The sequence below is a fragment of the Lygodium microphyllum genome, chromosome 5, assembly GCF_053477565.2.
Source record: "Lygodium microphyllum isolate KBCC chromosome 5, Lygodium_microphyllum_v1.1.10, whole genome shotgun sequence".
NCBI lineage: Eukaryota > Viridiplantae > Streptophyta > Polypodiopsida > Schizaeales > Lygodiaceae > Lygodium > Lygodium microphyllum.
Window position 1 is genome coordinate 118,037,907 of NC_141139.1, and position 12,853 is coordinate 118,050,759.

At 47.2% G+C, this 12,853-nt stretch overlaps 1 protein-coding gene across 5 annotated transcripts in view; it reads left to right on the forward strand.

The window, feature by feature from the left end:
• LOC148036327 (phosphate transporter PHO1-3-like) overlaps positions 1–12,853 on the forward strand; it is a 257,590-nt gene that overhangs the window by 206,205 nt on the left and 38,532 nt on the right. For 3 of the 5 annotated variants that reach the window (XM_087678328.1, XM_087678325.1, XM_087678324.1), the window contains 4 exons: positions 4,466–4,570; positions 4,729–4,773; positions 4,845–5,003; positions 5,133–5,411. In XM_087678328.1, the coding sequence (XP_087534454.1) occupies positions 4,466–4,570; positions 4,729–4,773; positions 4,845–5,003; positions 5,133–5,411 (588 nt within the window). The remainder of the gene's footprint in view (positions 1–4,465; positions 4,571–4,728; positions 4,774–4,844; positions 5,004–5,132; positions 5,412–12,853) is intronic. The other 2 variants (XM_087678326.1, XM_087678327.1) reach the window with 2 other exon arrangements.

The window sequence follows — 12,853 nt, forward strand, 5'->3', positions numbered from 1 at the left end:
TTGGAGGAGACTTCAATAACCTCGAAGCTTTGGAGGACCAGCAGGGTAGAGGCAGAAACTACCACAGCATGGTTGGAGAGGAGCAGGAAGCATGGGAGGTCTGTCTACTAGCAGTAGGAGCACGCGATGCCTTGAGAGACCTTGCCTTCCATAGGAGGGAGAGGTTGCTAGACTTCTCTTGGGGATACAAGTGGCTAGGTGGAGTCTTGCTGGAGCGGTTGGACAAGTTTTATGTGGGAGAATGTGGTGGCTCTCGTGGAGGCCAGATTGGGCAATTGGCAGGCACCACGTTGCCCGATCATTGCCCAGTTCTCCTAACACTAGATCCCCCAACCTCTGCCCTAGACACATGAGCCTGTCGGATCCCTAACTCCATCTATAGGAGGGAGGAGGTCACAAGACAGATAGAGTAGGTTTGGGCCAAGGAGTGGGGCAGAAGGGACTGGATCGCACAGGAGGTTGCAGAGGCCCTAGCCGAGTCGAGCAGAACCTGCCAAGAGGCAACATACAGGCCAAGTAGTAGAGCTGGGAGGAGGAGAGAGCACTCCGGTGGGACCTTGTTGCCACGCAAAGATTATTACAGCAGTCACCAATGGATCCCACCCTCCACGCACAGGAGGTGCCCGAGCGAGTAGCCATTGCTGGCCTAGAGGACAAGCGCTCAAAGTTCTCTTTCCACACCTCACCAACTTTTTGGGCGCGGAAGGAAGATACGGTGTACAGGGAGTTTTTCCAAGTGCACCATCATCGCTTCTCTGGAGAGCAGATATACAGCCTTCGAGATCAATATGGGAGGACTTGTTCTAGCCGAGACGAGGTGATGGAGATTACCATTGACTACTATAGTCGCCTGTTAAAGCAGGAGACAGCCTCAACTAGAGGGCAGCGATATAGACAGTAGGTCTAGGATCACATCCCGTCCCTCATCTCAGAGGAGATGGGACGCTCCCTCCTAGCCCCCTTCAGAGAGAAGAAACTAGAGGAGGCTTTCCATAAACACAACGGGCAGAAATGCTCAGGAGAGGATGGCCTCTCTAAGGTCTTCTTCGCTACCTACTAGGAAGTGGTGAAGGACCCCCTACTGGTGGCTTTCTAGGAGATCTTCACTTCAGGACAGATGCCAAGGAGTCTTTCGGCAGGCCTTATCAGTTTTCTCCCCAAAGGGAGAGACCGGTTGGAGCTTTCCCAGTGGAGACCAATCACATTATTGTTAGTGGCCTATAAGGCACTGGCAAAGATGATTGGTAGGCAACTACGCGCCGTGCTTCAAGAAATCATCCATGACACACAGACAGGCTTTGTCCAGGACAGGAGCATCCTGGACAATGTATTCACCTTCTTTGAGGCGACAGAGTGGGCTCATTATAGTGGGCAAAGACTGGCTATACTTCTCTTGGATTTTGAGAAAGCTTATGACAGGGTGGACTAGGACTTCCTAGAGGGCACCATGGTGAGATTGGGTTTCCCTCAGGCTTGGATTCGCGGGGTCTCCACACTTTACAGATCGGCCACCAAAAGGGTTCTCATAGGTGGTAGGCGTGGGGAGGAGTTTTGGTTGGAGAGATCAGTACGGCAGGGTTGCCCCCTGGCCTCGTACCTATTCCTGCTCTTTGTAGAGATGATGTCCCATTTCCTTAGGTCATGTGTGAGCAAACTACACGGCTTCCAACTTTCAATGAGAGAGGAGATTGAGTTGTTAGACTCAGAGTATGCAGATGAAACAACACTCTACATAGAGGACGATGTGCTGATCCTAGAGAGAGTGAGACTAGCTCTTGAGGTGTTTTGTCTTGCAGCGGGAGCGAAAATCAATTGGCGAAAGTCAGTTGGATTCCTCATAGATGCAGACTCTAGTACGGAGTGCAGCGTCCACCTGGGATTTAGATTGGTGAGCAGAGGAGGACACACGGTTTGGTACCTACGGTTCTAGGTGGGACTCGACATCACCCCCGCCAAGCAGTTTCTTCCTGTTTTTGATTCTATTCGGAGGAAGCTGACCTACTGGAGCATAGCTCGCCTCTCACTAGCCGGCCGAGCACTAGTGGTGAACCAAGTCCTACTAGCGACGGCCTGGTATATCACCTCGTGTTGGTGCTTCACCCCATCCTGCGTAGTGCAGCTTCGCTGCCTAGTGCAGAACTTCCTTTGATCAGGGTTAGATGGCTCCAGGGATTCCAAGGCCAAGGTGGCGTGGGCGACCATCATACGGCATCGGTCAGAGGGAGGGCTCGGGATCATAGACCTAGAGTATCAGAGTATGGCCCTCTTGGGCAAGCTAGTTGTCCGCGGCCTCACACCACGTGGGTAGACCTGGAAGGTTTTATTGCATGAGGGTCTTCAGGATTGTAGACTAAGGCTTGGCGGTGAGTGGAGGCCGTCCCTGAGATGGATCTTCACGTCAGCCCACATCACCCCCCCCCCCCCCCCCCCAAGATCATCTTTTCTACGTATCTTACTCCGCGTGTCACATGGCCTCTGTTAGGCCCTAATCTAGAGCCCCCCAGGCTGCCAGGAGGAGATAGACTGTCAGCTGGTGATCAAGAACCCCCAAGTCAAGGATCGGGAAGGGGCACAAATTGGCGAGTGCCCCCACATCCAGTGGGCTCTAGTTGGGAGGCTGGCCGGGATTGTACCATTAGGACATGGCGGGAGGTGTACAGGATGGTGGATGAGGAGGTGCTGCAACGAGTATCAGGCTACCAGAGAGGAGTGGAGTTGAGGACAAGAGAGATAGACGCAGCAATATCCCTGGAGTGGCTTGCTTCCCCGATACGAGTGCCGATAGAGCCTAGGGAGGTATGGGCTGCTAGGTTTTCACCAACAGGCATTCCCCTACAAGTGGCACATAGAGTGGGCAGTGCTTTGCAAGGGAGTTTCTTCACCGTTCAGGAGGGGGGCCATCTCACCCTTTACAGACGACAGTAGGATGAGGGGATAGTTGCCCTTTCATGGAGGAGGATTCGAGTGGTGGGCCTTTAGGGGAAGACATGGCGACTGCACCCCTATGTTTTCTGGAAGGAGCTCAAGGAGTGGCGCCTTTGGATCTGGGAGGGTAGACCACTTGATGAGTTGGAGTGGGATCGAGGAGAGTGGCTATGCCGGCCACTGTAGTCCCCAAGAAGCCATTGAGGTTCCTAGAGTACATTGCCAAGATTGGTAGACACGTATTGATGCAGGAGGATATGGATTGGGCACTGTCACGTAGTAGACACTCGGCGGAGCATAGCATGACGGAGCCATTCCGACGGACCTTCTAGTGCCGCCTATGGTATAGCTGGAGGCTGAGGAGGGTATCATATTTCTTATGGCCGGTGGCACATGGAAGCTTGGTAGTGGGAAGTTGGCTTGCCTAGATGCAGAAGGAGGGAGGTTGTAAGCGTTGCACACAGCAACCTTTGGAAACCCCAAAGCATTGCCTTTGGTCATGTGAGGAGGCGCAGCTCTTATGGAGAGGAGCATGCCGCATCCTTCGCCGTATAGCACCCAGCCTCGGATGTATCTCATGAGGAGCTTTCTGCTGGCAGGTAGTCAACCAGGGCCGTCACCTTCTGTATGAGGTCGGGATGCAGAACACGATATTTATCATCGAGGCAAGGTCGTGCGCAGTGGTCGGTTTGGAGGCTCTACCCATCTGCCAGGTACTCAAGCCCACAACAAACCGCTCTGAGGTATGGGAGATCATAGGGAGTCTTACTGGATGGTATATCTGGAAGGCACGGTGTCAGGAGTGTTTCGGTAGAGAGAGACTTTTAGTATAGGCGATCTTAGCAAAGCTCTAGACCTCCATCATCCACTCCCTCCGCGGTCGTAGGGAGCAGGTGCAGGGCGAGTCAAGGGCGAGTCAAGAGCTCCGTTGTCACTTCATGCGTACTTCGGGCGGCCAGGACTTGTTTTTCGTGATGTAGATAGGCAGCTCCGGATGGCGATACACCCCCGCTCCATGGCTTCTTGCCCCCATCCCCCCTAGACCGCCTTGAGAGGCTTGTATACATGATGTACTTGTGACTCTGCATCAGCTCCAGCTAGTCTGTTGAGCATGAGCACTCCGTTGTAATCAGTTTTTTTGAGTAATATAATCAGCCACATTTTACTTGCAAAAAAAAAAAGAGTATTGGAAATTATTCTAAAAGCTCAAAATAAACATGCTATAAGTAGTTTACATGATCATATATAATGGAATGATCTTCTATTTCAACTCCACCACTAGCGTATGTGTCTAGTCTAAGTGCTGCTACTTGAGAGTATGCATGTCTACTTGGCCTTTCCTTGTGTCTTGTTTATTGCATATGTGCCTAGAGTGGAAGACGAGTAAGCATTCTGCCGATGGACCATCATGTGTTTTTATTTTTGGATCTTGAAAAGGTCTGTAATATGACTTTAAAGAACATAACGCATTGGCTGCTTAAGTTTTTCAGTGAAAAACTAAGGTTTCTTTCCTTTTCTGTTGTTGCAATGTGATGCACAGGTTTTTCTGCTGTTGCTCTTTTGCCCCTTGAGCATTTGCTACCGCTCAAGCCGCTTTTTCTTTTTATCTTGTATGAAGCACATTATTTTTGCGCCTTTGTACAAGGTACATGTATCTTCAAAGGAAATAGTACATTTTTTCTTACATGTGTTGCTTAAACTTTTTGAATGTTGTCCATCTTACATTCTGTTGACTAACTTCAAAATTCCTAGTGTAACAATCTAAAACTTGACTTTACTTTTTACATAATCCTTGGATTCTAGGTTGTGATGGCTGATTTCTTTCTCGCAGATCAGTTAACCAGCCAGGTACAGTTTCCATTTGCATCTCAAATCTAACTTGGTTTTCATTTTAATGGAAATCTTCTTTTGCATTGTAGGTGTTTATGTTCAGAAATGCAGAGTATGTACTGTGCTACAACATTGCATGCCATTTTAGAGCACAAAAAAATGGCATCTGCAACAGTAATAACATAAATTATCAAGTTTTTGCCTACTTATTCTCCCTGTTGCCGTATTGGTGGCGTCTCATGCAGGTAGCAGTTGTAGGCCTAAACATATATCAGCCTTTGATTAAGTAGACAAATGAATATTCCATGCAGGTTCCAGCTAGAATCTGGACTTCTGTGTTTCTTGTTTAATATGAGTTCTAATGTACCTGGAAGCAGTGCCTTAGAAGGTGGATTGATGAGCATGATAGGGTGCACTTGGCAAATGGTGGAAAGTACCTTTCAGCAATGCTTGCTTCTGCTATGTCCCTGACATACTACAACCATAGGTCACAAGGATGGATGGCAATTTTTATCATCACCTCAACCTTAGCAACTGGGTATCAGCTCTATTGGGATCTCTTTGTCGACTGGGGACTCCTGCATTTGAACTCTAAGAATTTTTTATTGAGAGATCAACTCGTCCTAGAGAAAAAGAATGTGTACTTTTTCTCAATGGTATGCATCCTAACCTTTTACATTTGTGTCATCAGATTTGTCAAATTTGAGGGCAGTAACCCGTTGTGATTCAATCCGCCTCTGTTATCTTTAAATCTGTTTTAGATCAGGTAGATTGCTAAAAGCAACAGTACATATTTGTACAGCCATAAACTGATAATCTAAACACCATCTTGTCTATGAGACCATCGATGTGGTACATATCATGCAGCATTCTGTCAGCACCCACAATCAAACAGGAGTAATTTGTGCAAGAATTGGGAGCTTATATATAGTAAAGCTAGCTACAGTCTGGATGCTTGGTAAGGGAAGTTCCTGAATGCCCATGACCTCAAGCTGCTATGTTGAAGGTTTTGTGGTGTGTAAGCTCATCAATCTAGTGGCCCTATTTTACTTCCTTTCAAATTAGAGAACCAAGATTTCTATAAAATGAAGAAATGCTACAATCCAGGCTGAGCTATGCAACTTGCTCAATGTTGCAAGTGTGCCTTTCTCTTTTAATTGTGATGGAAATCATTTGTCTCTTGACATGCTGTGGAGCGTTGTTGCGAAACCTGATTTCATCTAAAGATAGTGCAATGCCACTTTTGCAAGCCATAGAAGAGGAAACTACAGGTTTTAGTGTCTTATGGCAGGCAGGATCTGGAGTTCTTCTAAAAACTAGGTATTTGATGCTTATGTAAAGCAGCATATCAGGGTTCTTTCTCATGACTAGCAAGGTTTTTCCTAGGGCTGCAGACATTATGTTAGTGAATGTTAGGATTTTGACATCTGCCTTTGAGATTGGATGCAAGGCTTATGGTTGGTTTGGTGTTTGAGACACTCTATCTTGAGCTGAAAAGGTGTATCATCATGGAGTTGAAATCCATAGCATTAAGGGTCGATTGCCGAGGCTATATGATGAGTTCATGTTAATGTTGTCTTGGGTGTGCACATCCCATTTTATCTTGCATTGTTGGCTATGGCATCATGGCCTTTGGCGTTAACGATAGGCATAGAGATGATACATGTTCATGTGCAGATGCTATGCGACATACCTCATATTTTTGACATGTTGATCGTGGGCATAAAGGAGGCTTTGGAGCATCAATTGTGTAATTACCCTAATGGCTATTAGCCTTTGGGTAGTGTGCTTGAGTGTGCTTGTACAGACATGATGGCTTTTTGTATGCTATATGTGGTCCTCCTTTGGGTTGTCATATAGGATAGATAAGATGCACTAACAAATCCAGCATGGCATTATGTGTAGATTCAATAGACAAGTTTCTGGGAACCTGGGTTGATCATGACTTATGACACATTAGCTGAAGTTCCTTCACAGCTTATGGGGACCGTTGTGATGAGAAGGGCAGCAACTTGATTCTTATTGCAGCCATCTAAGGCATTGATGATGACAACTGATGCATGAACCTATACCTAGTGTGGCATCTTGGCTGCCACTTGCATGTGCCATGGATCATAACTTTTCTCACATGGATGATGAAAGTGGACTTCTCATATTGATGATCTCATATGGCTGGAGATTATGGTTTTCATGGGCACTGGTTAGTTCTTGACGCAACCTGGAGGAGTGGAGTTTATATAACAGCCATGTGGTTGGCTATATTGACTTATTGACTTGGGGATGTATTATCATGATTGACGGCATTGGCTTGAGTTGTGGCCTGCGTGATCATGTCACAGCTAGGATCTGATGTGGCTGGGTATGGAACTTTGTCAGATGGGAGAGGATCGAGGTGCAGCTGAAGTGCAGTAGACAGTGTGAGAGTGAGAGACAGAGTTGAGCACGACACCCAATGCAATAGTACTGAATAGAGTGTAAGCTGAAAGTACAAATGATAACCCTTATACCTTAGGGTTATAAGGGGCTGTTCACACCCGAACACAGTAAGTGCCCGTAAGTGTGCACCACAAGCACATACAAAATAGTACACATAATCTGGGGGAAAAAACCTCTCCTACCGAGAGTAAAAAGTGCCCCAGTGTCCTAGTGATCACCCGCACACTCCCATATGAGCGTAGGCGTAAGTAAGGCGTGTGAGATACCCAACAAACCCCCCTGGAGTGAAGAGTGATCAAGTGTACAAGGATCATCCGCCACCAAAGGGCGTCAAATTCAAAGCATCGCGAAATGCTTCAAATTTGTCTCGTGGAAGAGCTTTGGTGAAGATGTCTGCCACATTGCTGGTGGTAGGACAGTAGACAAGGCTGATATCACCTGCATGTAGCCTCTCTCTGACAAAGTGGTAGTGAATCTCTATGTGTTTCGTGCGAGCATGAAACACAGGGTTCCGTGCCACTGCAATGGCACTCTGACTGTCAGTATATAAAGGAGTAGGCTCCGTAACAGATACATCCAAATCAGCAAGTAAGCGTCTAAGCCATACGCACTCAACTGCAGTAGTGAAGGCTGCCTTGTACTCAGCTTCACATGACGACGTGGCAACAGTGGATTGTTTCTTGCTAAGCCAAGAAATGCATGACGAGCCAAGAAAGAAACAATTGCCACCAGTGGAGTGACGAGTATCAAAATCACCAGCCCAATCAGAGTCACTGTAAGCATGTAACTGCAGTGGTCCCCCCTTGGCATAAAGCAATCCAAGAGCTCTAGTACCCTGCAAGTAACGAAACACACGCTTCACAGCTTGCCAATGCGACATACGAGGCTGATGCATGTACCTGCTCAAAACTGAAACGGCAAACTGTATGTCTGGCCGAGTGTGGCATAGATAGATGAGACGTCCCACTGCTGGAGCATAAGTATGGATATCAAACAAATCATTGTCATCATGTAATGACAGTTTGAGCCCAGGTTCCATGGGTGTACAAACTGGCTTGCAATCCTGTAAGCCAAACTTCTCAAGAAGTTGCCCAATGTACCTTGACTGACATAATCCAATGCCTCTAGCATCATGTACAAACTGGATGCCCAAGTAATAGTGCAAAATACCCAAGTCAGACATGTCAAAAGTTTGCTGTAAATTATTTTTGAATGCTGAAATCTGATCAGCACGTGTTCCAGTGAGCAAAAGGTCGTCTACATATAGACACAAAATCAGCATGGATCCCCCCTCTTTATGTACATAAAGGGTAGACTCAGATGGGCTGTTTACAAACCCCTGACTAAGCAAGAAGGCATCTATCTTTGCGTACCAAGCTCGTGGAGCTTGTTTCAAACCATATAGAGCTTTTTTCAGCTTGCATACTAAATTTTCTGAGCCTTCAACTGCAAAACCAATGGGCTGCTGTACATACACTTCTTCCTGAAGTTCCCCATGTAAGAATGCAGTCTTTATATCCAGCTGATGCACTTTCCAACCAAAATGTGCAGCCAAGGCAATCATAGACCGAATGGTCGTCATACGGGAGGTAGGAGCAAAGGTCTCCTCATAGTCAATGCCCTTTTTCTGTGCGTAGCCTTTAGCTACCAGCCGTGCCTTGTACTTATCTATGGATCCATCTGCATTCCTTTTCAATTTATAGACCCATTTCGTACCAATGGCACGCTTGCCAACTGGCAAAGACACCAAATCCCAAGTATGATTCTTATGAATAGAATCCAATTCAGCTTGCATGGCTGCCATCCAATGCACACTATGTCGTGCATCCTCAAAACATTCAGGCTCCTCATTATCACGAGTACATGCTGCCATAACAAACTCCATGGAATGTGCTGAATCATGCAGTCGAGTTTGCCTTCGAGTATGACCAGCCAAGGGTGTTTCCAAATGACTATCTCTCATAGTCTGCGTGTACCATCTAGGCACCTGTCTTGCTTCCTGACTGTGTACAAGTTCCTGCTGAATTTCAGTTTCAACAATGTGCTGATTTACTGCATGTTCCATAGGAGCAGCTGGCTGAACATTAGGTTCATTTGCTGAAGTACCAGCTGAATCACCAAATGTGATGGGCAGCAGCCCTTCAAAGACATCACGGGCAGCCTGATATGTATCAAAACCAGCCAAGGATAATTCTGATTTTTCATCAAATACAACATCCCTGCTGACAAAAACCTTCTTGGTCACGGGATCATAGAGTCTGTAGCCTTTGCTTTCGCTGCTATATCCCATAAAGATGCATTTTACAGCCTTGTTGTCCAACTTCTTTCGAAGTACCTGTGGAATATGGGCATATGCAAGACACCCAAAAGTACGGAAGTGGCCAACAGAAGGTTTGCGGCTGTGCCAAGCCTCAAAAGGTGTGACGGTTTTCAAGGCCTTGGTAGGGCATCTGTTCAAAATGTGGCAAGCGCACATGACGGCTTCCATCCAAAAACTATGAGGCAAACTCTTTGCCTTCAGCATACATCTGGCCATCTCCATGAGTGACCGATTTTTCCTCTCTGCTACCCCATTCTGCTGTGGAGTATATGCAGTAGTGTACTGATGGATAATGCCCTTCTGCTGCAAATAAGAATTCAGCATAGAGGACATGTATTCCCCCCCTCGGTCCGAACGGAGAGTCTTAATCTTGCAACCAGACTGAGTTTCCACAAGTGCACTGAAAGCCAAAAATGCATCATACACTTCTGACTTCTTTTTCAAGCAGTAGACCCAGTACAAACGTGTAAAGTCATCAATAAATGTTACAAAATAGTAACAACCACCCAATGACTGTGTCTGCATGGGCCCACAAACATCCGAATGCACAAGCTGCAATCTGGCTGTTGCTCTAAAAGCAACATCACGGGGAAAAGAGAAACGATGCATTTTCCCCAAAATGCAACCCTCGCATAAATGCTCAGGAGGTCTCTCCAAGAGAGGTAATCCATCCAACATTTGAGTACGCTGTAATAGCATCAAGCTGCCATAGTTTACATGCCCCAAACGAGCATGCCATAACTCTGCCTCTAACATAGCAGGAGTAAGAGTGGATGTCAAATATGCAGACTGATCTACCGAAAGAGCATCCAACTCATATAACCCATGACACAGAGAACCTGTCAAGACCAATGTCATGTGTTCCTTGTCACGGACCATGCAACGGTCATCATCAAAGGTGACCTGCAAACCACAACGTGCCATAGAAGAAATGGAAAGCAGATTCTTCTTAATGCCAGGCACATACAAAGCATCCTGTAGGCGGAGAATAGAGCCATCAATGGCTGTAAGTTGAATCTCCCCAATACCACGAACAGGGTATGATGCATTATTAGCACACTGAACAGACTTCCCAACGGGAGGTGCACCAAGAGAAGCAAACAAATCTCTACGAGATGTGATATGCCGTGAAGCACCACTGTCAAAGAACCAAGTGTCAGCATCTTCTGTAGAGCTAAATGCTCTATCAGCCCAAGAGACATCATAACTGCAAGTGTAAAAACAATAGTCCCTGTCTGCAACAAAGGACGCGGACTCACTAGCAGTGGAAGGAGCTGCAGAAACAGACATCCCTGACTCCTTCTTCTTCTCTTTGGCGATGCGCTTCCTGCACTCAGTGATGTAGTGGCCAGGCTTCTTGCAGTAATGGCATTTTCCTTTCTTGGCTTGCGTGCCCCCCTGTTTCTGACTTGTCTGTGAAGTGTTACTACTACCAGAACTCTGCGAAGCATTTTTCCCTTGGCTGTTTTTACCCTTCTGCCTTGACATAAAAGCCTGCTCAGAGGCTATACCATCCACACCACTGTTCCGTCTAGTTTGCTCCTCCTCTAGAAGCAAACTGACAAGCTGAATGAAAGTGATGGGCTCTTTCGAAATCCTCATAGTGAGGTTCAAGGCAGTATGAAAAGCCAAGTAAGAGGGAGGCAGTGAATTCAATGTCGTAGAAAGCAGCTGCGCATCTGAGTAGTACTCATCCACATTCATGAGTTGCTCCCGCAAGTCCTGAATTTTGTTGAGATGATCCTGCATAGAATCACCCTCATTCATCTTTAGAGTCTCTAGCTCTTTCTTCAAGAAAGAGATGCGAGTCTCATTCTTTCCTGCAAACATTTGCTCCAATATCAACCAAGCTTCTTGTGAAGAAGCTGCTGAACGAATATGAGGAATGATAGAACGCTGAACTGCCAATGCAATCAGCGACATAGCCTGTGCATCCCGTGTATCCCAAGTTTTCTGAGCTGCAGTTCTTGGGGGAAGTGGCTGAGCGGGGTGAGGTGGAGGGGGCTGAGGTTGCCCTCTTGCACGTCCTCCTGGAGGAGGAGTAGCGGGAGCCACAACTCCCGGTCGTGCTTCCTCTCCACTGACATAATCCCACAAATTTTTTGCCACTAATACATTCTTCATCATGAAAGACCAAAGGGAATAATTGTTCCCATCCAATCGGTCTTCCTTGGACACATAGGTGAATACATCTCCTCCCTGATTTGCCATTATTTCCCAAAAGGCAATAGAGCAATGTCAATGCAGTACGGGCTGGAAATCTGCAAATTTCCAGAAATTGCAGCAAACACAAGTCTGCAATTAATGTGCAAAGGGTACTCTGTCAAAAAACTGTCACTGATGCACGCTTCCCAAGGTGCAATTAGTGCTCAGCAGCACTAAAACATCAAAAGCCCCAAAATTTTCTGCCAAAATTTCTGTCAAAAACAGTCTTTCTGTGACTGTATCAGCAGTTTAAATGCATCTGTCCTCCAAATACACAAAAGCCCCAAAATTTTCTGCCCAAAATTTCTGTCACAAATGTCTGTTACAAAAAGCCCCAAAATGTGCATTCAATGTGTCACAGACAGACACAGCACGTTTCCCAATGCTGAAAACTGAACCTGCTGTTCAGCACGTTTCCCAATGCTGAAAACTGAACCTGTTGCACGAACTCCTATGTAAAAGAAAAGTGCAGAATGTTACCTCTGCGTGTTGACGACGGGCACGATTCCCGAGATAATGACTGCTGGGTACAGTCGGACTGACGCACAGGTACAGGCGTGCAGGTCCAGTGACACGCGCAGGCAGGACTGGGCGCGCGCTGGGCAGAGGAGGCGGTACCCAGGACTGGGAGGTGGAAACAGGTGGCGCGCTGGCAGCTGGAGCTGACGGCACAGTCTAGCTCAGCGCAGGGAGGCTGCGCAGGCAGACTGACAGGCGAAGGGGCACGCTGGGCAGACACAGGGCAGAGGACACGCTGGGCAGAGGTGGCAGCACGCAGGTACAGGTGGCGCGCTGGGCAGGGCGCGCTGTGCAGGACAGATAGCACGCTGTGCAGGACACGCACAGGTACAGGCGGCTGGGGCAGAACTGGCGGGGGCTGGCTGAACTGGAGTGGGCTGCAGACTGCAGACTGAAGACTGCTCTAAGCTGAGCTCTGATACCAAATGTCAGATGGGAGAGGATCGAGGTGCAGCTGAAGTGCAGTAGACAGTGTGAGAGTGAGAGACAGAGTTGAGCACGACACCCAATGCAATAGTACTGAATAGAGTGTAAGCTGAAAGTACAAATGATAACCCTTATACCTTAGGGTTATAAGGGGCTGTTCACACCCGAACACAGTAAGTGCCCGTAAGTGTG